Source organism: Bos mutus, chromosome 23, assembly GCF_027580195.1.
Source record: "Bos mutus isolate GX-2022 chromosome 23, NWIPB_WYAK_1.1, whole genome shotgun sequence".
Taxonomy (NCBI): domain Eukaryota; kingdom Metazoa; phylum Chordata; class Mammalia; order Artiodactyla; family Bovidae; genus Bos; species Bos mutus.
This window is the reverse complement of record NC_091639.1, coordinates 25,680,234-25,704,805: the sequence shown is the minus strand read 5'-3', so window position 1 is coordinate 25,704,805 and position 24,572 is coordinate 25,680,234. Positions and strand designations below refer to the sequence as shown.

General features: G+C 44.1%; 1 protein-coding gene across 2 annotated transcripts in view; it reads right to left on the bottom strand.

Annotated features, from left to right (window-relative positions):
• PKHD1 (PKHD1 ciliary IPT domain containing fibrocystin/polyductin) overlaps window positions 1-24,572 on the bottom strand; it is a 457,080-nt gene that overhangs the window by 393,093 nt on the left and 39,415 nt on the right. For both annotated transcript variants that reach the window (XM_070360807.1, XM_070360808.1), the window contains 8 exons: window positions 23,109-23,233; window positions 22,177-22,352; window positions 11,704-11,842; window positions 9,375-9,502; window positions 6,429-6,613; window positions 5,406-5,528; window positions 4,236-4,341; window positions 1,730-2,002 (listed from right to left, as the gene is read on the bottom strand). In XM_070360807.1, the coding sequence (XP_070216908.1) occupies window positions 1,730-2,002; window positions 4,236-4,341; window positions 5,406-5,528; window positions 6,429-6,613; window positions 9,375-9,502; window positions 11,704-11,842; window positions 22,177-22,352; window positions 23,109-23,233 (1,255 nt within the window). The remainder of the gene's footprint in view (window positions 1-1,729; window positions 2,003-4,235; window positions 4,342-5,405; window positions 5,529-6,428; window positions 6,614-9,374; window positions 9,503-11,703; window positions 11,843-22,176; window positions 22,353-23,108; window positions 23,234-24,572) is intronic.

Below are 24,572 nucleotides of genomic sequence, written 5' to 3'. Positions count from 1 at the left end.
CAACAAGGTTCTGGTTTCCATGATGATATAGAAGTGACGGTCATCAGCACCTGGTGTCATCAGGACTTCTGCGCTGACCACTGAGGATCAACTATAGCAATCATAATGTCAACAAGAGGAGCGATGGCACCAGTCACACTGATATCCCACCTGGAGGGCAGCCCTTGATCCATCTGATGGACAGGTAGCCCATCTCTCGTGGATGAGCAATGACTCTGGTCTGCCATCTCTCCAGAAAGGGATACAGGAGAGGCAGTAAAGCCACCAAATAGAGACACACGAGAGTGGGGAGATGGCACATGTGTCGGGGTGAGAAAGGAAACGTACAGCCTGACAGAGACCTTTCAGTATCACGTGACTGAATGGAATATTACCCTGAAGTTAAAGATATAAACATGCCCTGAAGATTCAGAGCACGACCACAATAGACTTCTAAGTTAAAGACTAACACTGAAGAAGAGCCAACATACAATAGCAACATAAAAGATACAATATCTGGAAACAATCTTGACAAGAGCAATTCAAGAATATGAAGAAACTTGAAGAAAGCTTTGAAATGCTGTTGATGAATCTAACAGATGGGTTAAAACCTAAATAAGAAAACTAAAGTAAATGTACAGAAAGTGAATTAAGGTGGCATATCTTTCTGGGTTAAACTAAAGCACCAGTGCAATTATGATAAAAATACAAAAAAAATTTTTTTTAATTTAAATTAAACCAGCTGATTTTAAAATTCAATGAAAAATACATGCCAATAACAAAATTCCAATAATAAAAGTAAAGGGATCTTCGGCTGGACATTTAAAATATCTTATAAAACAGCTCTATCTGGAGAGATCAGGACAGCAGAGTAGAAGGATACACAAACATCAAAGATACACCTACATGTGGAGCAGAGCTCACTGCTAACAACCTGAAGGCTGACAGAAAGGCTCTTCTTACAACCAAGGCTGTAAGAAAGATCTATACCTAGTCGGGTGGGAAGGGAAGAGAAGCAATCAAGTCAAGACCCTCACAGGCGACACAGAAGAATAGGGGAATGTCACAGGCTCAGGGACCCTTCCAGGGGACTAAGGGGTTCAAGCCACATACTGGCTCCCCCAGCCCTAGGTTCAATACCAGAAAGAGGAGTCCTGAACGGTGTCCCCCTCAAAATTCATAGGCTGAAGTCCTAGCCACTCGCACTTTTTTCATCAGGAAGCCTTGAGCAGATCACTCTTCTCTTAGAACCCTATTATATCGTCTGAAAAATGAGGATAATAATTCCATCTTTCAGGCAACTGTTAGCATTTAGAGTGTACAACTGCCTAGAAGAGGTGCTCAGTAAATGATACCAGGCCCATCCTCAACGTTATAAGGAAACTAAGTCCCACAGAGTATATGAAATATCTAAGGTCACACTTCTGACTTTGGCAGGCTGAAAACAAAACCACATGTCCCAAATCCCCAGCTAGTGTCATTTCCCCTTGATCAGATTGTCCCAGTGACTTAATGATTGACCTCGTGATGCCTGACACCATCAACCAAACTTTGGCATTTTATGTGGCAAGTGACTTTATTTGAGGGCTCAAATGTCCATTACTCATTAGAAGAAATGCTGATGGCAGAAAACAAAAACCTGTGAACCACAGAGGATATGGATTTATTATGTGGCGAGACTAGATTCCTGCAGGTTGGCAAGAACGAAAGTCTCAGAGCATCAGAGGCAATGCGGGTGCCCACAGATTACCAATGTCTGCAGCTCGGGAAGGCTCCACAGTGTCCAGTCTGGGTTCCACATTTAGGAAGAGGTCTCCTCCACTGGCATTGATGGCAAGACCAGAGGGTCTCACCAACATCGAGATCTGATGCACTCCAACAGGCAGCAGGCTTGTCTGACACACCACGTTTGTTTGGTTTGAGAAAATAACGTTGCAACTCGTTTTGTTCACTGTAACTTGCAGGGCCTTGTAGTCACCAGAGAAACTAGTTCCCGTAATATAAACCAGTAGGTCCATGTCATCTTAAAAGAAGAAAGAAACCATCTCCCAGCAATATCACTCCATTTATGAGAACTCTGTCAAATATCCATTCCCTCTCACCTTCCTCTCAAAATTCAAGGAACTGAATGCTGACTTATATTGGAATCTGTGTTTATTTTAATAGCCTAGAGCCCTCCACTTAAATTTTCTCAAACTAGTAATGACAAATCACTAACCAGTTAAAAAATGGGGAAAAACTAAAGAATATTTCAAAACAAGGGACAAATAATATGCAACATTTTAAGTCATCAACAATCTACCATTTCAAATCGTGACCATTTCATTTAGATTAGCTCAAAATTGTCCTTTTGTTGTGCTACTCTACATTCACCCCATAAGCTGATGTACCTTCTATTCAGCCATCACCAGGGACATACCCTCCAACAGATCATTCTGATCTTAAAGTTCACACACAGAAATAGTAACCCCCCACGTCACGCACGTGCACACACACACACACACATGCACGCACAAGAAATAAACCCACATTTATGGTCACCAAAGGGGAAAGGTTGTGGGAGGGATGAATTAGGAGTTTGGGATTAACACTTACATACTACTATACATAAAATGGATAACCACCAAGGATCTGCTGCATAGTACAGGGAACTATACTCAATATTTTATAATATCTATAAGGGAAAAGAACCTGAAAAAGAATACATATGTGTATACATGGATACCTGTTTTTTGAATGTTGGCTTAAAACTCAACATTCAAGAAACTAAGATCATAGCATCTGGTCCCACCACTTCATGGCAAACAGATGGGGAGACAATGGACACAGTGACAGACTTTATGTTCTTGGGCTCCAAAATCACTGCAGATGGTGACTGCAGCCATGAAATTAAAAGATGCTTGCTCCTTGGAAGAAAAACTATGACATACCTAGATAGCATATTAAAAGCCAGAGATATCACTTTGCCAACAAATGTCTGTCTAGTCAAAGCTATGGTTTTTCCAGTAGTCATGTGAGGATGTGAGAGTTGGACCATAAAGAAAGCTAAGCATCAAAGAATTGATGCTTTTGAACTCTGGTGTTGGAGAAGACTCTTGAGAGTCCCTTGGACTGCAAGGAGATCAAACCAGTTAATCCTAAAGGAAATCAATTCTGAATATTCATTGGAAGGACTGATGCTGAAGCTGAACTTCCAATACTGTGGCCACCTGATGTAAAGAATTGACTCATTGGAAAAAGACCCTGCTACTGGGAAAGACTGAAGGCAGTAGGAGAAGGGGATGACAGAGTATGAGATGGTTGGATGGCACCACTGACTGAATGGATATGAGTTTGAGCAAACTCTGTGAGATGATGAAAGACAGGGAAGTCTGGTGTGCTGCAGTCCATGGGGTCACAAAGAGTCAGCCACAACTGAGCAACTGAAAAACAACAAATATACATATATATGGGGCTCCCCAGGTGGCTCAGTGGTAAAGAATCCACCTGCCAATGCAGGAGACACGGGCTTGATCCTTGGGTTGGGAAGATCACCTGGAAAAGGGCTTCCCTAGTGACTCAGAGAGTAAAGACTTTGCCTGCAATGTGGGATACCTGGGTTTGATCCCTGGGTTGGGAAGATCCCCTGGAGTGGAACATGGCAACCCACTGCAGTATTCTTGCCTGGAGAATCCCCATGGACAGAGGAGCCTGGTGGCCTATAGTCCATGGGCTTGCAAAGAGTTGGACACAACTGAGCAAACAAGTATACACACAGGAAATGGCAACCTACTCTAGTATTCTTGCCTAAAGAATTCCATGGACAGAGGAGCCTAACAGGCTAAAGTTCATGGGGTCACAAAGAGTCAGACATGACCGAGCACACAGCATACACACATACACACGTATATATACATAGTTTTATAGGGATGTGTGGCTTCCCTGATGGCTCAAACAGTAAAGCATCTGCCTGCAATGCGGGAGATACAGGCTCAATCCCTGGGTCTGGAAGATCCCCTGGAGAAGGAAATGGCAAACCACTCCAGTATTGTTGCCTGGAGAATCCCATGGACTGAAGAGCCTGATGGTCTTCAGTCCATGGGGTCACAATGAGTCAGACACAACTGAGCGACTTGACTTTCACTTTATAGGTATATATACATATAAAACTGAATCGCTGAGCCATATGCCTGAAACTAACATTACATTGCAAATCAACTACACTCCAATCAAAAAATAAACTCGACGCCCATTTCAATGTCAAGTACACGTCATACCTAGGGCATACCACACCGAGTAGACCTGGGGAGTTGACCCTTCAAGGTACTGGAAGGCACAGGAACCTGAACAATAAGCTGGTATGTCATTCACTCGCACAACCACCTAGAAAAAGGCAAGAGCATTAAAATGTACACATCTCATATGCTCAAGGGTATTCCTAAAGGACGTGTGAAATTTGCCCAAACCGAAATGTGTTAGTGATTCACCTACTCTTTATTTTTTCCTTCTATTTTCCAATAATAGACTCTCAGTTGTAAAGCATGACTCAACATGGTAGGCTATCTTTAAATGATGGTTAATATGCAGAAACCTAATATTTTTACAATTAGATAGGCTCAGTCTGGAGTAAATTCCCTCTCACATAGAAGTAAATTCAAACTGTGCAAGGACTTTTTAACACCTTATATTTTTTAACTTAGGACCTACTGCCTGTGAAAAGCCCTATCTTTGCTGGTAAATGCCAATATAACTGAAGATTAGAGTGGATTTGGACACTTGGGTTGGGGTCTTTTTTGTCCTAGAATGGGAAGTCCCTAAGAATAAATTATATATCTTTCCCTCTCACTGGGACTAAGGTTAATCTAATAGAACTCTACAATACTTGTAGATGAAAGTGGTGAAAAAGATAAGACTCTCAGTCTTTGCCTATAAAATAAGGATTAAGTACACACTACATCTATGATAGTGTTTGCTTATGGCAGGAAGGGATCATGCATCAAATGTTAGCAATTGTTAATTCTTGTTTGGGTACCCAGGTATTGGTTATATTATTCTTATAGATTTTGCATTTTAAAACTGTCTCGAATGCACATGACTTATAAGAGGGGAAAGTGCAAAAGACATTTTAAAGAGAAAAGGAGGTGACTCAGCCCATTTACTTTCCAAGGCCACTGTGAGGAGATATAAAAAGTAGGTAGCTAGAGATTCTCTATTTTGGGTGCCATAAGAGCATCAGCAATTATAACAACTGGATGTTGTGTTTACAAAGCACTTGTATTTTCAGAGTATTCTCCATACCCTGTGGAAGTAGAAAGAGCACAGCCAGGGCTGTCTCTATTTTGCAAATTAGAACACTGACCCTTGGGATTGGCCCACATCACAAATAAGGAGGGGCTGCAGTAGACTGGAAACCAGTACTTCACTTTGGGGGGCCCATCTGCTCTCACCTGAGTGTGTTGGTTGGCAGTGACCAACATGTCTCCAAATATGGGTCCAAGGAAGACACCACCATCATATACCACACGTGTGGTCACAGCAGGGTTCACTCCGGTGAGGTTTTCATTAGATACCTAAGATGGTCACATTTCTGGTGAATCCTGCCATGGAACAGAAGTCTAATCTTGCTTGAAACAAATGACAAAGGGTGTTTTCACATTCATTTACAATAATCAGATAGCTAGAAAGTGAAAATAGAGTGACACCGGGCTTGAAATCTAGAAGCCTAACAGTAAGTAGTGGTGAATGAAAGCCCCAGTAGACTAGAAGAATATTTATTTGCAAGTAGAGTTACCAAAAAATGCACACTATGCTAATCTCTCAAGTCTTGCAAGAGATTTTGTTCCCATGCGCTTTTCTATTTTACAAGTTTACAATCCAAATACTAAAATAAAATGTCAGGAAACAAGTGCCATGAGATGACTTCCGTCCTTCCTCCATCTCCACCCAAGGATTTTGTTTGAAAACCAGATGACCCACAACACCAAATAACAAGAATAAAATTTCACCTTGGATTTCACTTCATAAAACCAAATGCTAGATGATCATTAGATTATTTTTTAAAACCCTAAATATGCAAGAGCATCTGGTTTTGTCATTATCCGAAGACAGCAAATCCGTTCCTAAACTTCCTTCTGCTCTGCCATCTGCCTCCATGATAATCTAAGTCAATCACATCTGCTTAAATGATCCAATAACAGATGTAGAATTATTGTATGGTGGACACTGACCAACAATTTCTTTACCTACATCATGTTAGGAAAGGCAACATTATACTTAAATTGCTTTATCAGGAATATGAGATACAAAACATACCTTGAAACTTTCAGAAAGATCATTGAGCTCTTTTACTTGAGTATTCCAACAAATTCACAAATCATGACAGTTTTCATTCATATAATTCTGATTTTTTTTTTTCACAAAATTGTTTCAGAGCACCAAGTCCATAAAGCCAAAAGGGATGCCATACATACCTTGATGAAGTTGGGCAAGTCCCCAACCCGGCTGGACCAGGAGAAGGTCCACACATGTTCATAGCAAGACTTTAGATCCTCCGTCACAGTGAAGTCACTAACATTGAGGTACCTGGATGTGAAGTCATCAGCGCTGGTTTGTAAGAGCTTCTGGAGGTGACTGGCTGAGATGTGCACAGGGACACCTGTGGGAGAAGGTCATGACACCGAAAATGTTCTTATTTTGGTCGCTAAGTTGTGTCCAACTCTTTTGCAACCCCATGGACTGTAGCCCGTCAGGCCCCTCTTTCCATGGAATTTCCCAAGCAAGAATCTTAGAGTGGGTTGCCATTTCCTTCAACAGGAGATCTTCTCAACCCAGGGATCAAACCCCCATCTCCTGCAGGAGGATTCTTTACTGCTGAGCTACCAGGGAAGTGCAATATAGAAAATACAGGAAACTAATTACTCCACCTTGTAGCCTCTCATCATCAAGACAGCAGAATACAGGTTAAAATGCCTTCACATATGCAGAGACCCTCAGGTTCAAGATGTGGCTTCAAGAGAACCCTCAGTCCAGTTACGCAATTTTTAAGGCAAGCATAAGTAGATGCTCACTTTTTATATCACGATTCCTTTAACCAGCATCATATCTCTCAAGCAGAGAACACAGTCACATCAGACAAAACTATCTCAACTGTCAACTCAAAATGTGAATTCCAAACACTGGTAAGTCCTGAAAGTCTAATTAAATACTGAGTTTTTCCCGGGAAAAAAAAAGTGTAGCTGGCCCTGTGAATAGGGAAAAGTTGGCCACCTTCCACAAGGAGTGGAAAGGCATAAAGCAGCTGACACCTATAAAAACAGAGCCAACCAAGCTGAGGAATGTTGGCACTGAACTCTGGTTTCTCTATTAGAATTTCCTTTAAGCCCAACCACCTGCTTCCCCATCACACATCCATGCAGAGAAATAACTGCACTCTGGGCTTGTGTTTGAAAACTGTTTCATGCTTTACCTGAAGTTTCCATTTCATTAGCTACCCCAGCAACCCTTTGAGGTGGGTCATCTGGATAACCTGCTGCTGCTGCTGCTAAGTCATTTCAGTCGTGTCCCGCTCTGTGCAATCCCACAGACGGCAGCCCACCAGGCTCCCCCATCCCTGGGATTCTCCAGGCAAGAACACTGGAGTGGGTTGCCATTTCCTTCTCCAATGCATGAAAGTGAAAAGTGCAAGTGAAATCGCTCAGCCATGCCCGACTCCTAGCAGCCCCATGGACTGCAGCCTACCAGGCTCCTCCGTCCCTGGGATTTTCCAGGCAAGAGTACCTAATGCCTCCTTAAGAAATGAAGAAAATGAAACCCAATGTGATTCAACAGCTCACCAAACAAGTGAGAGGGGTTTTGATTAAAACCCAGATTGCCTTGACCAACTTAAGAGATATCCTCTTGAATCCCACACTGCCCTGGAGTGTTAATGAAATACCACTGCATTTCCAAAATGCAAACAAAACTCATCTTTAAAAAAAAAAGATTGTCCTATATGAATACATCATTTGAGGGCCATTTCAAATGGCCAGGTGAAGGCTGGCTTATCCCCCAGTTGTTTTGCAGACAGTGATGTGAAGAGCATCAGCAACAGAAGATGATGGCAGGAAAAAAAAAATCTCTCAACAGGTATTCTGCAGTTCCCTCATTATGAGAAGGGAAACAGCACAGTAATGGGCTTCACAGTGGCAGAGCTCTAGCGCACTTACTCACACACTTACAGTTTCCAATAGCCTCAGGGCCATCTACTTTTCCTAAGCTGTCCTACTAGAGGAAAAACTCCATTCCTCCAGCCAAGGATGGACTTCTTTGCAAGTCCAGCATCTTTCTTCTCAGGAGGGTAGATTTTTGGACCACTTGCCAACTTTTGGACAACCACTCTTACATTCTCCTGAGCCCCAACTTCCCTATGTTATTACTAAATAAATAATGTATTAAATCACTTCTAACCCTGTCCTTGATGAGATGTATATACACTGATAGTTGAAGATTTAGAAACATTTATATTCTCATTGCAGTTGAAAGCTCTTTCTACATTTAATATGGTTTCTCAGTTCAGTTCAGTTGCTCAGTCGTGTCTGACTCTGCAACCCCATGGATACGGTTTCTAAAACACTCAATATCATGTGGGATCACTTGGGAGTTTAATTTAGAAAGGCGGTGGCTACCATGGATCTTGGTCTATGAAATTCTAGAGAAGAAGACTGAACTCTTTGAGAAGCAAATACTCAAGTTCATACCTGGACCCTGCTTCAGCTATTTTTATGAGCTTCGGGCAAGCCTGAGTAGACTGAGCTGAATGGTGGCCCTCAAAAAGATACATCCTAATTCTTGGAAACTATGATGTTATATCATAGAGCAAAGGATGTGATTAAGGATCTTGAGAAGAGGGAATCATCCCGGATTATCCAGGTGGGTCAAAAATGCAGTCCTATTTATCCTTAGAGGGAGTTTGGAGACGGCAGAGGAAGAGACCATGTAACCAGGAGGCAGGGGCTGGGACGATGCACTGCACCGAGGGATGCCAACAGCCACCAGCAGCTACAGAGGCAGAAAACAGATCCTCCCCTAGGCCTGAGGAGGAAGCGTGGCCCTGCCGACAACTTGATTTTGCACTTTGGCCTCCAGAACTCTAAGAAAATACATTTCAGTCATTTTAAGCCACCAAGCTTGTATAATTTGTTATGATAGCCGTAGGAAGCTAATCCACTCAGTTTCCTCATCTGTAAAGCTGAAAGACTGGGATCATATTGACAAGGATATCCCAGATCTTTAATTTTAGAAAAGTCATTCTCAGACACTGGAAAATTAACAAAGTATGCTAACTTTAAGACTGTCACCCTATCAGCAGGATGTTGTTTGCCTGGGGATGCCACGGAAAGCTTCAAAAAGAAATGCTGCACCCGTTACGGCCCCTTTACCAGGAATCGCTGTGTTAGAAAGCTGGATGCGAAAGTGTCCTCCTAAAGGTGGACTTGTCCTCTGCAGTCTCTGTGTTGTCACCTGGACCAACCGGGATCCTTCCTCTGCTCCTTCAGTGGGCACAGCGCTGCAACATGTCAGAAACAAAGCATTAACCACAAGGACCCTCGAGCAGCTGCTCCAGACAGAGCACAGCTCCATCTCAAGGACCACACAGTCTCCCACGTTTCCAGGCCATGAGCATGAGCTCCAAAATAATCCCTCTCCCACCACAGCAGAGAAAATGAAAGGTGAATATGAGGGGTCTCTAAGGGTGTTCCACTCTCCCCCTCTACTGATCCTGGGAGAACGCAGAGGCAGAGTGAAGAGTGAGGAGTGTAGCCTCCGCTGCTCTGGTCCTGATGCACAGTGGAAGGAGAAGCCTGTGCTCTCTAACTGTATCTTCACAGTCAGATGAAAGCTCACCCTGATCCACAGATCCTCTGCGCTCAGTATCCTCAGCAGAAACAGGCCACTCCATCTAGCAGAGTCCTTATCCAGCACCTGCATGCACACTGCATACCTAATCCTGCTTTCAGTACAATAAGTGGGTCAAATAAATCATGACATACCATGCAGTGGAATACTATTCAGCCATTAAAAAGCATGCTTAATGAAATGGGGAAATATTCCATTTATACCAGTAGGGGAAAAGGACATGTTGCAAATACAGTGTCTTATCTGTTGTACCAACTTGAGGTTTAAAAAGTAAATATATATAATTAGTTAGTGTTAGTCACTCAGTTGTGTCCGATTCTTTGTGACCCCATGGACAGTAGCCTGCCAGACTCCACTGTCCTTGGAATTCTCCAGGTAAGAATACTGGAGTAGGTTGCCATTCCCTTCTCCAGGGGATCTTCCCAACCCAGGGATTGAACCTAGGTCTCTTGTACTGCAGACGGATTCTTCATCGTCTGAGCTACCAAATATATATAAATATATAGTACATATACATGTATTTTGTGTATATATGTATATGTGTGTGTGTATATAAAAACTGCCTTGGGGAAAAGAGTATTTTAGAACATGGATTCAACGTGTTAAAAGAAAGTATCTCTGAACAGAGGGATTATGAGTGATTTGTACCTTTTCTATGTGCTTTTCTGTACTTTCCACATTTTCAACAATGAACATGTGTGATTTTGATCAGTAATATTACTTAAGTACTACGTATTGATGTGCATACTCACAAACACACAGAAACAGTCAGACTGAGGCTTATCTGGTTGGGGGCCATCCTGTGTTGTCCTGACTTTCTCAGGCTGAAGGCTTCCAAAAGGAGCTAAGGAGCCTGAGAAAACTCGGAAGGGGAGGTTGTGAGCACCTTTCTAAGTGTGGACCTAGATTATACTCCATCATTTCAGAGTTAATAACTTTGGCATTTGGAGCACAGGATCACAGGGGGCTCATCTGACGTCTCCCTCTCCATCACCAAAAGCCTTTCCCTCCTTTATTCTATTGATGACTTTTTGTCTTTTCTACCCAGAGGACCGTGAAACATTGTCAAGAAATGTGGAATATAGATTCAAGCTTTCTAACATTGATAAAAAGTCTCAAGCACGGTGTAAGTAATGAGAACTCATTTCAGAACATGTTAGATACAGGGGGAGAAAAGAAATTTTAAAGACAAGGCATCTCAGTCGTTCCCATCCTACGGCTTTTAGTGAACATTTAAAAGGACGAATTACAGCATGCATGTGTTCCAGGAGCTTGGAGGAGCCTGATTCTTAGTTACTGCTTTGTAAACTATGGCCAAGACGGTTTATTGACGAATCAACGCTTATGTGGCTCTAGTGCCATCTGGTGGTGAGCTTTCAGAACTGGCTGGTTCTGTTCCTTTGTCTATGAATTGTACTTCCTTTTGCCTCAAAGAATTCCAGTAAGATTAATATATTAATCTTATTAATGGAATGGAAGAAGAGTAGCAAGAAGAAAACAGTGGTAATGTGAACTCTGAAAAGCATAAAAATACATCTACTTGTAAAGTAATTAACTAGAACTAGCCCCAGATCAACAGAATCAGCATTGCCTGGGAACTCATTAGAAAAGCAAATTATCAGGCCCTGCCACCAAGCCTACTGAATTAAGATGGTGTGGTTAGGGCACAGCAACTTGTGTTTTAACACAACCTTCAGGTAAGTCTGATGCAGCATTCTTAACACTGAGAACTATTGCTGTAAGCAGCAAGGCAGGTAAAATTTCCTGATTGATAAAAAGTCTCACCGCTGTGACTCCTAAGGCCAGTTAGCAATTTTAAGGAGGGACAGGTGACCAAAGATGGTTCCCTACCTTGCAGTGATGAGTGGGAGCTCCAGGCCACACCCCGCCAACCAGGAGGTCACATTGTAGACAGGAGGTGATCCCACTACCGAGAGCAATTCCAGCAGATTGCCGCCAGGGCGAGCTGTACCAGTGTCCGCCTGAGAAACTGGAGACCGAGGAGCCAAACATCATCAAGTAAATCAAGATGGAAGACCTGCTGGGTGGATGGTCCCTGCTGGAGGGTCTGAGTCACTCACATCTCAGCACACCATGAAAACAGAGATTCCCACCTACCTGCTGCCATGAGGAGAAAAGGAAGAGGGAGGAATTCAGTTGCCAAAGGAAAATGCAAGGTCATGATATAAGAAGACAATGACTAATTCCACAGCAAACTTCAGTAAGCCCCAAGCCAACCAATCATCATTCCCTGTTCCGTTGGAGGTCCCCTGCCGCCACACACACGTGCAAACACACAGCTCATCTGTGGCGGTGTGCACTGCCCCTCTCTTCCTCCTTTCCTTCTCCAAGTCCCGGCAGCTCCAGCAATGCAAGATGATCCCCTCAGGAACACGGAACACACAAGGCAGATCCTAGAGATACTTGAGTTTTATCCACTGCATGGTGTCACCATGTGTGCAGACACAGGGCAAGCATTTAAGACAGACCATTTTGCAAATCCTGATTTTCCACTTCTACTGGGTGACCATTTGGCTAATCACCATACCCCTGTAAGACTCTTTTCTCATTGCTAAAGTGGGACTCATGATAGACATCAGTCTGCATTTTGGCAGGGAGAGTTTACTGAGATGGCAGGTTTAAAGGGCCAGCGTAATATCCTCTTTCCCTTCTATTAGGCACCATGTAAATGCAGTTTCTTCCCCAAGTCTGTGCCATCGAGACAGCAAACAGTTGAAAAGCAGCATCCTTGCAGGCCCAGTGCTGAGCACAACACCAGGCACAGAGCCAGTGCTCGATAAAAGTTCATCTGCTCTACTGAGTATGGAGTCATTAAAAATGGCTCTGGTGCCAGTGATCTCTAGGTTTCAATGTCCCCCACATCCCCAAAGATTTGAGGCAAGACACTCAGCACCCTCTTAGCTTTGGTTTCTTAATCTATAGAGTGGGGATCATAGGGCCATCTTAGGGGTTCTGAGAATTAAATGAGAAGTATTTGGTAGTTACCACTAAATAAAAAAAGAAATTTCATAGAGGACATTAGGTGGGAGAATATAATCAAATATTAAGCTGATCAGATAAATGTCAGCCAATTAAATATGAATATGGAGCCCAAGTATGTAGTTTATGTTACTATTAAATAATCCTCATAGAAAAATTGTTGCCAGCAGGATGACTGAACCAAGTGGGAAGCAGATTGTTATACCCAAGCCACCTCCTGCCTTTATTATCTCTGCCCTCTGCCTCCCTGCTCCCTCCCCCACCTCACCCGTACATGGCTCCAGATGCTGGAGCATTTGGGTGCATAGAGGTGATGGCCGTGAGAAAGAGTTGGGATCCTGGGCATTGAGGGTTTGGAGAGGAGGAAGGGAAATGATACCTATTATCTAGTCCTGAGTTTCCCAGTTAGTGGGTTCAAGTGTATGAAATATTGATCCCATTAGCCCTCTGGGAATCTGTGCAGAATTTGGGGTCACCAAAGGCCCCAGCCAGTCTTGGGCACCAAGGAATTCAGACAGTTATCCCAGCACACTATTTGAATATTATTTTCTGTGTGTCAGAACATGGAATTTGAAGTCAGCGATGCCAGATGCCCAAAACACTCAAATCACTGGAACAGGTAAGAGATGGAATTCTGAAGAGCATCAAAAATGATGCAATTTCAGGGCTTGAAAGAGAGTTCTCTTACCCCTCACCCCCAAGTTCCTGCCCTTTGCTCTGCAACTTTCAGGTAAAACATTAACAGTTGCACAACTTGAAAATCAGAACGCAAATGACCATTCCATCCTTTTCTCCTTGAAGAGAGAAAGAGAAGCTATGAGAAGCAGGAAAGCCAGAGTCACAAGGGATTTAATGGAAGAGGGAGAGTGAACAAGTTGGAAACCTAGAGGCCCTTTGCAGCAAACCACACCACCCCTCTGGCCTTCTGTCCCTGGCATGTGTGTCACACGTGGCCTCGAGGGAACCCTTGGTGAGCACCTTGCCCTTAAGACAAACAAAGCCAGCTGAGATCAAGGGACTTGGTGCAGAAGGGGCCAGGCCTGAGCTCTGAGTGATGCGTGGGAGCAATCAGATGGGCAGAAAGACAAAGCTATTCTCATGAGGATGTGATGACTCTCTAACACCAAGTTGGCCCTAAGGGTGTTAAAATCAGACTTGTGGCCCATTTCAGGGCCAATGATGGTCTGTTCCTCACAGCACCTTTTATGACAGATGTTAACAGATGGAGGGGGAGAAATCCTGCTGGCCTGACAGTAGTAATGATAATAGTAGTAATAACTGATCATATTTACTGAGCACCTACTACAGTCAGGACCCATGATGAGTGCTTTACATCACACTTCAGTTAATCTTCATAGTAATCCCATGGGGTAGAGGCCTCATTATGCCATTTTATAGATGAGAAAACCAAGGCCTCTCAGCCAGAAAGTGGTAAAATTGGGATAAGATGACAGGCACCCAAAGCAAGAGCAAACATTGGGGTAAATAACAGAAAACAGAAGGAACTTGCTAGAGGGATATAAAAGCCAAATACACACAATCACAACTTCATCTTCTCCCTGGGATCGAGGCGGAAAGATGGAGAATCATCTGTTCTCTCTCCATTAAAAGAGAAGCAGCCCCTCCAGAAAAGCCTGAGGACCCTATCTGATGGATAGTTCATAGAGGAGAGTAGATCTGATAATCACCTGTTAGGTTTGTGTCTGCAATAATCTCATCCCATAGAACATGCCCATCTCTGGAGACAGAGGGAGGAGGTCAATCTGATGAACCAGCACTGGGGAATTTGCAGGAGGCAGCTGGAGATGCGAGGAGTGATGCACACACGTCTTCCAGAGGTCGGTGCAGGTGAACTGCCAGCTGAACACAAGCACAGAGCAGACACGGGCCTCCCGTGAGCACCACAGTCCTCTCACCTGAGAGCCCCAGTTCCCCAACCTGGGCCTGAAGACCATGCAGCTGGGAGACCACACAGTCCTGGTTGCCATGGTACCAGCATCCCACCCAAAATGGGTTCAACTTGGCTGGGACACAACACCAGTGAGTCACGTTTAAGTCCACCATCCATTCATAACAATGTCAGCAGTACTTTCAAATTACAATACAATTGTGTGTCTTAAGCAGATCACATGTTAGGCTCTAACCACAGAGATGATTAGTGGTCTCTAAAACCTAAGACTCACTTAGGTTTAAAAACCACTTACAAAACCCCTGAGAGATGTGGAAAGAGTGCTGAATCAAGGGATCAAAATGCCTGAATCATATTCCAGCATCTTTGTTCACTTGCTGAATGAATGTCAGTGAATCACACATTCTCTGGGCCCCGATTTTTCTCATCTGTAATGTCAAGGAATGTTCCATAAAATCTCTTCCACATATGATGGTCTTTGACTCTATGCCTATGAGAAATGTCAGACTCCTTATATATGTAACGACTAACTGCTCTTAAATCAAACTTCTTTGCCAAATAAAACATGTTCAGAGCTGAAATTATTGTCCGAGACCCACTATCAGACAATACCTCCCATGAATCACTGTCCCCAGGATAGTTAGCCATACCATCTGGCAGAATTCCCACCACACCTGCCCACAGACAAGCTACCTGTGGTACCTACTTAGGACTGGTCCCCAGGAGACTCCAGTCACACGTGATGTTCTTAACAGGGTTTGAATCCACACTGCCCTGGAGTGTTAATGAAATACCACTGCATTTCCAAAATGCAAACAAAACTCATCTTTAAAAAAAAAAGATTGTCCTATATGAATACATCATTTGAGGGCCATTTCAAATGGCCAGGTGAAGGCTGGCTTATCCCCCCAGTTGTTTTGCAGACAGTGATGTGAAGAGCATCAGCAACAGAAGATGATGGCAGGAAAAAAAAAATCTCTCAACAGGTATTCTGCAGTTCCCTCATTATGAGAAGGGAAACAGCACAGTAATGGGCTTCACAGTGGCAGAGCTCTAGCGCACTTACTCACACACTTACAGTTTCCAATAGCCTCAGGGCCATCTACTTTTCCTAAGCTGTCCTACTAGAGGAAAAACTCCATTCCTCCAGCCAAGGATGGACTTCTTTGCAAGTCCAGCATCTTTCTTCTCAGGAGGGTAGATTTTTGGACCACTTGCCAACTTTTGGACAACCACTCTTACATTCTCCTGAGCCCCCAATTTCCCCTATGTTGTTACTAAATAAATATTAAAATCACTTCTAACCCTGTCCTTGATGAGATGTATATACACTGATAGTTGAAGATTTAGAAACATTTATATTCTCATTGCAGTTGAAAGCTCTTTCTACATTTAATATGGTTTCTCAGTTCAGTTCAGTTGCTCAGTCGTGTCTGACTCTGCAACCCCATGGATACGGTTTCTAAAACACTCAATATCATGTGGGATCACTTGGGAGTTTAATTTAGAAAGGCGGTGGCTACCATGGATCTTGGTCTATGAAATTCTAGAGAAGAAGACTGAACTCTTTGAGAAGCAAATACTCAAGTTCATACCTGGACCCTGCTTCAGCTATTTTTATGAGCTTCGGGCAAGCCTGAGTAGACTGAGCTGAATGGTGGCCCTCAAAAAGATACATCCTAATTCTTGGAAACTATGATGTTATATCATAGAGCAAAGGATGTGATTAAGGATCTTGAGAAGAGGGAATCATCCCGGATTATCCAGGTGGGTCAAAAATGCAGTCCTATTTATCCTTAGAGGGAGTTTGGAGACGGCAGAGGAAGAGACCATGTAACCAGGAGGCAGGGGCTGGGACGATGCACTGCACCGAGGGATGCCAACAGCCACCAGCAGCTACAGAGGCAGAAAACAGATCCTCCCCTAGGCCTGAGGAGGGCGTGGCCCTGCCGACAACTTGATTTTGCACTTTGGCCTCCAGAACTCTAAGAAAATACATTTCAGTCATTTTAAGCCACCAAGCTTGTATAATTTGTTATGACAGCCGAGGGAAGCTAATCCACTCAGTTTCCTCATCTGTAAAGCTGAAAGACTGGGATCATATTGACAAGGATATCCCAGATCTTTAATTTTAGAAAAGTCATTCTCAGACACTGGAAAATTAACAAAGTATGCTAACTTTAAGACTGTCACCCTATCAGCAGGATGTTGTTTGCCTGGGGATGCGAAAGCTTCAACAAGAAATGCTGCATTCACGGCCCCTTACCAGGAATCGCTGTGTCAGAAAGCTGGATGCGAAAGTGTCCTCCTAAAGGTGGACTTGTCCTCTGCAGTCTCTGTGTTGTCACCTGGACCAACCGGGATCCTTCCTCTGCTCCTTCAGTGGGCACAGCGCTGCAACATGTCAGAAACAAAGCATTAACCACAAGGACCCTCGAGCAGCTGCTCCAGACAGAGCACAGCTCCATCTCAAGGACCACACAGTCTCCCACGTTTCCAGGCCATGAGCATGAGCTCCAAAATAATCCCTCTCCCACCACAGCAGAGAAAATGAAAGGTGAATGAGGGGTCTCTAAGGGTGTTCCACTCTCCCCCTCTACTGATCCTGGGAGAACGCAGAGGCAGAGTGAAGAGTGAGGAGTGTAGCCTCCGCTGCTCTGGTCCTGATGCACAGTGGAAGGAGAAGCCTGTGCTCTCTAACTGTATCTTCACAGTCAGATGAAAGCTCACCCTGATCCACAGATCCTCTGCGCTCAGTATCCTCAGCAGAAACAGGCCACTCCATCTAGCAGAGTCCTTATCCAGCACCTGCATGCACACTGCATACCTAATCCTGCTTTCAGTACAATAAGTGGGTCAAATAAATCATGACATACCATGCAGTGGAATACTATTCAGCCATTAAAAAGCATGCTTAATGAAATGGGGAAATATTCCATTTATACCAGTAGGGGAAAAGGACATGTTGCAAATACAGTGTCTTATCTGTTGTACCAACTTGAGGTTTAAAAAGTAAATATATATAATTAGTTAGTGTTAGTCACTCAGTTGTGTCTGGTTCTTTTTGACCCGTGGACAGTAGCCTGCCAGACTCCACTGTCCTTGGAATTCTCCAGGTAAGAATACTGGAGTAGGTTGCCATTCCCTTCTCCAGGGATCTTCCCAACCCAGGATTGAACCTAGGTCTCTTGTACTGCAGGCGGATTCTTCATCGTCTGAGCTACCAAATATATATAAATATATAGTACATATACATGTATTTTTTTGTATATGTGTGTGTGTATATAAAAACTGCCTTGGGAAAAGAGTATTTTAGAACATGGATTCAACGTGTTAAAAGAAAGTATCTCTGAACAGAGGGGTTATGAGTGATTTGTACCTTTTCTATGTGCTTTTCTGTACTTTCCACATTTTCAACAATGAACATGTGTGATTTTGATCAGTAATATTACTTAAGTACTACGTATTGATGTGCATACTCACAAACACACAGAAACAGTTAGACTGAGGCTTATCTGGTTGGGGGGCCATCCTGTGTTGTCCTGACTTTCTCAGGCTGAAGGCTTCCAGAAGGAGCTAAGGAGCCTGAGAAAACTCAGAAGGGAGGTTGTGAGCACCTTTCTAAGTGTGGACCTAGATTATACTCCATCATTTCAGAGTTAATAACTTTGGCATTTGGAGCACAGGATCACAGGGGGCTCATCTGGCGTCTCCTCTCCATCACCAAAAGCCTTTCCCTCCTTTATTCTATTGATGACTTTTGTCTTTTTCTACCCAGAGGACCGTGAAACATTGTCAAGAAATGTGGAATATAGATTCAAGCTTTCTAACATTGATAAAAGTCTCAAGCACGGTGTAAGTAATGAGAACTCATTTCAGAACATGTTAGATACAGGGGAAAAGAAATTTTAAAGACAAGGCATCTCAGTCGTTCCCATCCTACGGCTTTTAGTGAACATTTAAAAGGACGAATTACAGCATGCATGTGTTCCAGGAGCTTGGAGGAGCCTGATTCTTAGTTACTGCTTTGTAAACTATGGCCAAGACGGTTTATTGACGAATCAACGCTTATGTGGCTCTAGTGCCATCTGGTGGTGAGCTTTCAGAACTGGCTGGTTCTGTTCCTTTGTCTATGAATTGTACTTCCTTTTGCCTCAAAGAATTCCAGTAAGATTAATATATTAATCTTATTAATGGAATGGAAGAAGAGTAGCAAGAAGAAAACAGTGGTAATGTGAACCTCTGAAAAGCATAAAAATACATCTACTTGTAAAGTAATTAACTAGGAACTAGCCCCCAGATCAACAGAATCAGCATTGCCTGGGAACTCATTAGAAAAGCAAATTATCAGGCCCTGCCACCAAGCCTACTGAATTAAGATGGTGTGGTTAGGGCACAGCAACTTGTGTTTTAACACAACCTTCAGGTAAGTCTGATGCAGCATTCTTAACACTGAGAACTATTGCTGTAAGCAGCAAGGCAGGTAAAATTTCCTGATTGATAAAAAGTCTCACCGCTGTGACTCCTAAGGCCAGTTAGCAATTTTAAGGAGGGACAGGTGACCAAAGATGGTTCCCTACCTTGCAGTGATGAGTGGGAGCTCCAGGCCACACCCGCCAACCAGGAGGTCACATTGTAGACAGGAGGTGATCCCACACCGAGAGCAATTCCAGCAGATTGCCGCCAGGGCGAGCTGTACCAGTGTCCGCCTGAGAAACTGGAGACCGAGGAGCCAAACATCATCAAGTAAATCAAGATGGAAGACCTGCTGGGTGGATGGTCCCTGCTGGAGGGTCTGAGTCACTCACATCTCAGCACACCATGAAAACAGAGATTCCCACCTACCTGCTGCCATGAGGAGAAAAGGAAGAGGGAGGAATTCAGTTGCCAAAGGAAAATGCAAGGTCATGATATAAGAAGACAATGACTAATTCCACAGCAAACTTCAGTAAGCCCCAAGCCAACCAATCATCATTCCCTGTTCCGTTGGAGGTCCCCTGCCGCCACACACACGTGCAAACACACAGCTCATCTGTGGCGGTGTGCACTGCCCCTCTCTTCCTCCTTTCCTTCTCCAAGTCCCGGCAGCTCCAGCAATGCAAGATGATCCCCTCAGGAACACGGAACACACAAGGCAGATCCTAGAGATACTTGAGTTTTATCCACTGCATGGTGTCACCATGTGTGCAGACACAGGGCAAGCATTTAAGACAGACCATTTTGCAAATCCTGATTTTCCACTTCTACTGGGTGACCATTTGGCTAATCACCATACCCTGTAAGACTCTTTTCTCATTGCTAAAAGTGGGACTCATGATAGACATCAGTCTGCATTTTGGCAGGGAGAGTTTACTGAGATGGCAGGTTTAAAGGGCCAGCGTAATATCCTCTTTCCCTTCTATTAGGCACCATGTAAATGCAGTTTCTTCCCCAAGTCTGTGCCATCGAGACAGCAAACAGTTGAAAAGCAGCATCCTTGCAGGCCCAGTGCTGAGCACAACACCAGGCACAGAGCCAGTGCTCGATAAAAGTTCATCTGCTCTACTGAGTATGGAGTCATTAAAAATGGCTCTGGTGCCAGTGATCTCTAGGTTTCAATGTCCCCCACATCCCCAAAGATTTGAGGCAAGACACTCAGCACCCTCTTAGCTTTGGTTTCTTAATCTATAGAGTGGGGATCATAGGGCCATCTTAGGGGTTCTGAGAATTAAATGAGAAGTATTTGGTAGTTACCACTAAATAAAAAGAAATTTCATAGAGGACATTAGGTGGGAGAATATAATCAAATATTAAGCTGATCAGATAAATGTCAGCCAATTAAATATGAATATGGAGCCCAAGTATGTAGTTTATGTTACTATTAAATAATCCTCATAGAAAAATTGTTGCCAGCAGGATGACTGAACCAAGTGGGAAGCAGATTGTTATACCCAAGCCACCTCCTGCCTTTCTTATCTCTGCCCTCTGCCTCCCTGCTCCCCTCCCCACCTCACCCGTACATGGCTCCAGATGCTGGAGCATTTGGGTGCATAGAGGTGATGGCCGTGAGAAAGAGTTGGGATCCTGGGCATTGAGGGTTTGGAGAGGAGGAAGGGAAATGATACCTATTATCTAGTCCTGAGTTTCCCAGTTAGTGGGTTCAAGTGTATGAAATATTGATCCCATTAGCCCTCTGGGAATCTGTGCAGAATTTGGGGTCACCAAAGGCCCCAGCCAGTCTTGGGCACCAAGGAATTCAGACAGTTATCCCAGCACACTATTTGAATATTATTTTCTGTGTGTCAGAACATGGAATTTGAAGTCAGCGATGCCAGATGCCCAAAACACTCAAATCACTGGAACAGGTAAGAGATGGAATTCTGAAGAGCATCAAAAATGATGCAATTTCAGGGCTTGAAAGAGAGTTCTCTTACCCCTCACCCCCAAGTTCCCTGCCCCTTAGCTCTGCAACTTTCAGGTAAAACATTAAAAGTTGCACAACTTGAAAATCAGAACGCAAATGACCATTCCATCCTTTTCTCCTTGAAGAGAGAAAGAGAAGCTATGAGAAGCAGGAAAGCCAGAGTCACAAGGGATTTAATGGAAGAGGGAGAGTGAACAAGTTGGAAACCTAGAGGCCCTTTGCAGCAAACCACACCACCCCTCTGGCCTTCTGTCCCTGGCATGTGTGTCACACGTGGCCTCGAGGGAACCCTTGGTGAGCACCTTGCCCTTAAGACAAACAAAGCCAGCTGAGATCAAGGGACTTGGTGCAGAAGGGGCCAGGCCTGAGCTCTGAGTGATGCGTGGGAGCAATCAGATGGGCAGAAAGACAAAGCTATTCTCATGAGGATGTGATGACTCTCTAACACCAAGTTGGCCCTAAGGGTGTTAAAATCAGACTTGTGGCCCATTTCAGGGCCAATGATGGTCTGTTCCTCACAGCACCTTTTATGACAGATGTTAACAGATGGAGGGGGAGAAATCCTGCTGGCCTGACAGTAGTAATGATAATAGTAGTAATAACTGATCATATTTACTGAGCACCTACTACAGTCAGGACCCATGATGAGTGCTTTACATCACACTTCAGTTAATCTTCATAGTAATCCCATGGGGTAGAGGCCTCATTATGCCATTTTATAGATGAGAAAACCAAGGCCTCTCAGCCAGAAAGTGGTAAAATTGGGATAAGATGACAGGCACCCAAAGCAAGAGCAAACATTGGGGTAAATAACAGAAAACAGAAGGAACTTGCTAGAGGGATATAAAAGCCAAATACACACAATCACAACTTCATCTTCTCCCTGGGATCGAGGCGGAAAGATGGAGAATCATCTGTTCTCTCTCCATTAAAAGAGAAGCAGCCCCTCCAGAAAAGCCTGAGGACCCTATCTGATGGATAGTTCATAGAGGAGAGTAGATCTGATAATCACCTGTTAGGTTTGTGTCTGCAATAATAATCTCATCCACATAGAACATGCCCATCTCTGGAGACAGAGGGAGGAGGTCAATCTGATGAACCAGCACTGGGGAATTTGCAGGAGGCAGCTGGAGATGCGAGGAGTGATGCACACACGTCTTCCAGAGGTCGGTGCAGGTGAACTGCCAGCTGAACACAAGCACAGAGCAGACACGGGCCTCCCGTGAGCACCACAGTCCTCTCACCTGAGAGCCCCAGTTCCCCAACCTGGGCCTGAAGACCATGCAGCTGGGAGACCACACAGTCCTGGTTGCCATGGTACCAGCATCCCACCCAAAATGGGTTCAACTTGGCTGGGACACAACACCAGTGAGTCACGTTTAAGTCCACCATCCATTCATAACAATGTCAGCAGTACTTTCAAATTACAATACAATTGTGTGTCTTAAGCAGATCACATGTTAGGCTCTAACCACAGAGATGATTAGTGGTCTCTAAAACCTAAGACTCACTTAGGTTTAAAACCACTTACAAAACCCCTGAGAGATGTGGAAAGAGTGCTGAATCAAGGGATCAAAATGCCTGAATCATATTCCAGCATCTTTGTTCACTTGCTGAATGAATGTCAGTGAATCACACATTCTCTGGGCCCCGATTTTTCTCATCTGTAATGTCAAGGAATGTTCCATAAAATCTCTTCCACATATGATGGTCTTTGACTCTATGCCTATGAGAAATGTCAGACTCCTTATATATGTAACGACTAACTGCTCTTAAATCAAACTTCTTTGCCAAATAAAACATGTTCAGAGCTGAAATTATTGTCCGAGACCCCACTATCAGACAATACCTCCCATGAATCACTGTCCCCAGGATAGTTAGCCATACCATCTGGCAGAATTCCCACCACACCTGCCCACAGACAAGCTACCTGTGGGTACCTACTTAGGACTGGTCCCCAGGAGACTCCAGTCACACGTGATGTTCTTAACAGGGTTTTGAAGGCCAATTGTGAAGGACACAGTCATCTTCAGGGTTGTATTCTCGTGGCCTCTGTATGCAAGGCACAACTAGAGACACAAAACAAGAGCTTCAGCTCTGTCACTAAGAAGCAGCTGTTCAAGTAATGTTTATTGAGGACAATCCACCCCCTAGAACCAACCTAGAGACAGCCAGACCACGCCTGCCCTCCTAGACCTTACCTTGCTGCTGCTGCTGCTGCTGCTAAATCGCTTCAGTCGTGTCCGACTCTGTGCGACCCCATAGACGGAAGCCCACCAGGCTCCGCCGTCCCTGGGATTCTCCAGGCAAGAACACTGGAGTGGGTTGCCATTTCCTTCTCCAACGCATGAAAGTGAAAAGTGAAAGGGAAGTCACTCAGTCGTGTCCGACTCTTAGCGACCCCATGGACTGCAGCCCACCAGGCTCCTCCGTCCATGGGATTTTCCAGGCAAGAGTACTGGAGTGGGGTGCCATTGCCTTCTCCGGATCTTACCTTAGTTTAGAGCAAATTGCTATTTATCCAACAGAGAGTTATTCAATGCCTAGCACTGTGTGTGGCTGTGAGGATTTTTTATCTCAATTAGAGATCTCAATTAGAAATCCCATGTTGTGACCCAGATACCTGTGCAACCTCAAGCAAGGCACTGAACCTGTCTGAGCCTCATTCCTTAACCTGAACTCACCAGCATCCTTGGCTTCTAATTCAGAGTTAAGTAAAATCGTTTGGCAGGATTTTTCAACTGTGGCACTATTGACATTTAGGACTGGGACTTTTCTGTGAGTGCTTTTCTTACACTGTGCATTGCAGAACGTGTAGCAACTTTCCTAGAATCTACCCACTGGATGGCACTAACACTTCCCTGGTTGTGATGACCAAAAATGCCTCTCAGTTCAGTTCAGTTCAGTCGCTCAGTCGTGTCCAACTCTTTGCGACCCCATGAATCGCAGCACGCCAGGCCTCCCTGTCCATCACCAACTCCCAGAGTTCACCCAGACTCACATCCATTGAGTCAGTGATGCCATCCAGCCATCTCATCCTCTGTCGTCCCCTTCTCCTCCTGCCCCCAATCCCTCCTAGCATCAGAGTCTTTTCCAATGAGTCAACTCTTCGCATGAAGTGGCCAAAGTACTGGAGTTTCAGCTTTAGCATCATTCCTTCCAAAGAAATCCCAGGGCTGATCTCCATCAGAATGGACTGATTGGATCTCCTTGCAGTCCAAGGGACTCTCAAGAGTCTTCTCCAACACCACAGTTTAAAAGCATCAATTCTTCGGCACTCAGCCTTCTTCACAGTCCAACTCTCACATCCATACATGACAACAGGAAAAACCATAGCCTTGACTAGACAGACCTTTCTTGGCAAAGTAATGTCTCTGCTTTTTAATATGCTGTCTAGGTTGGTCATAA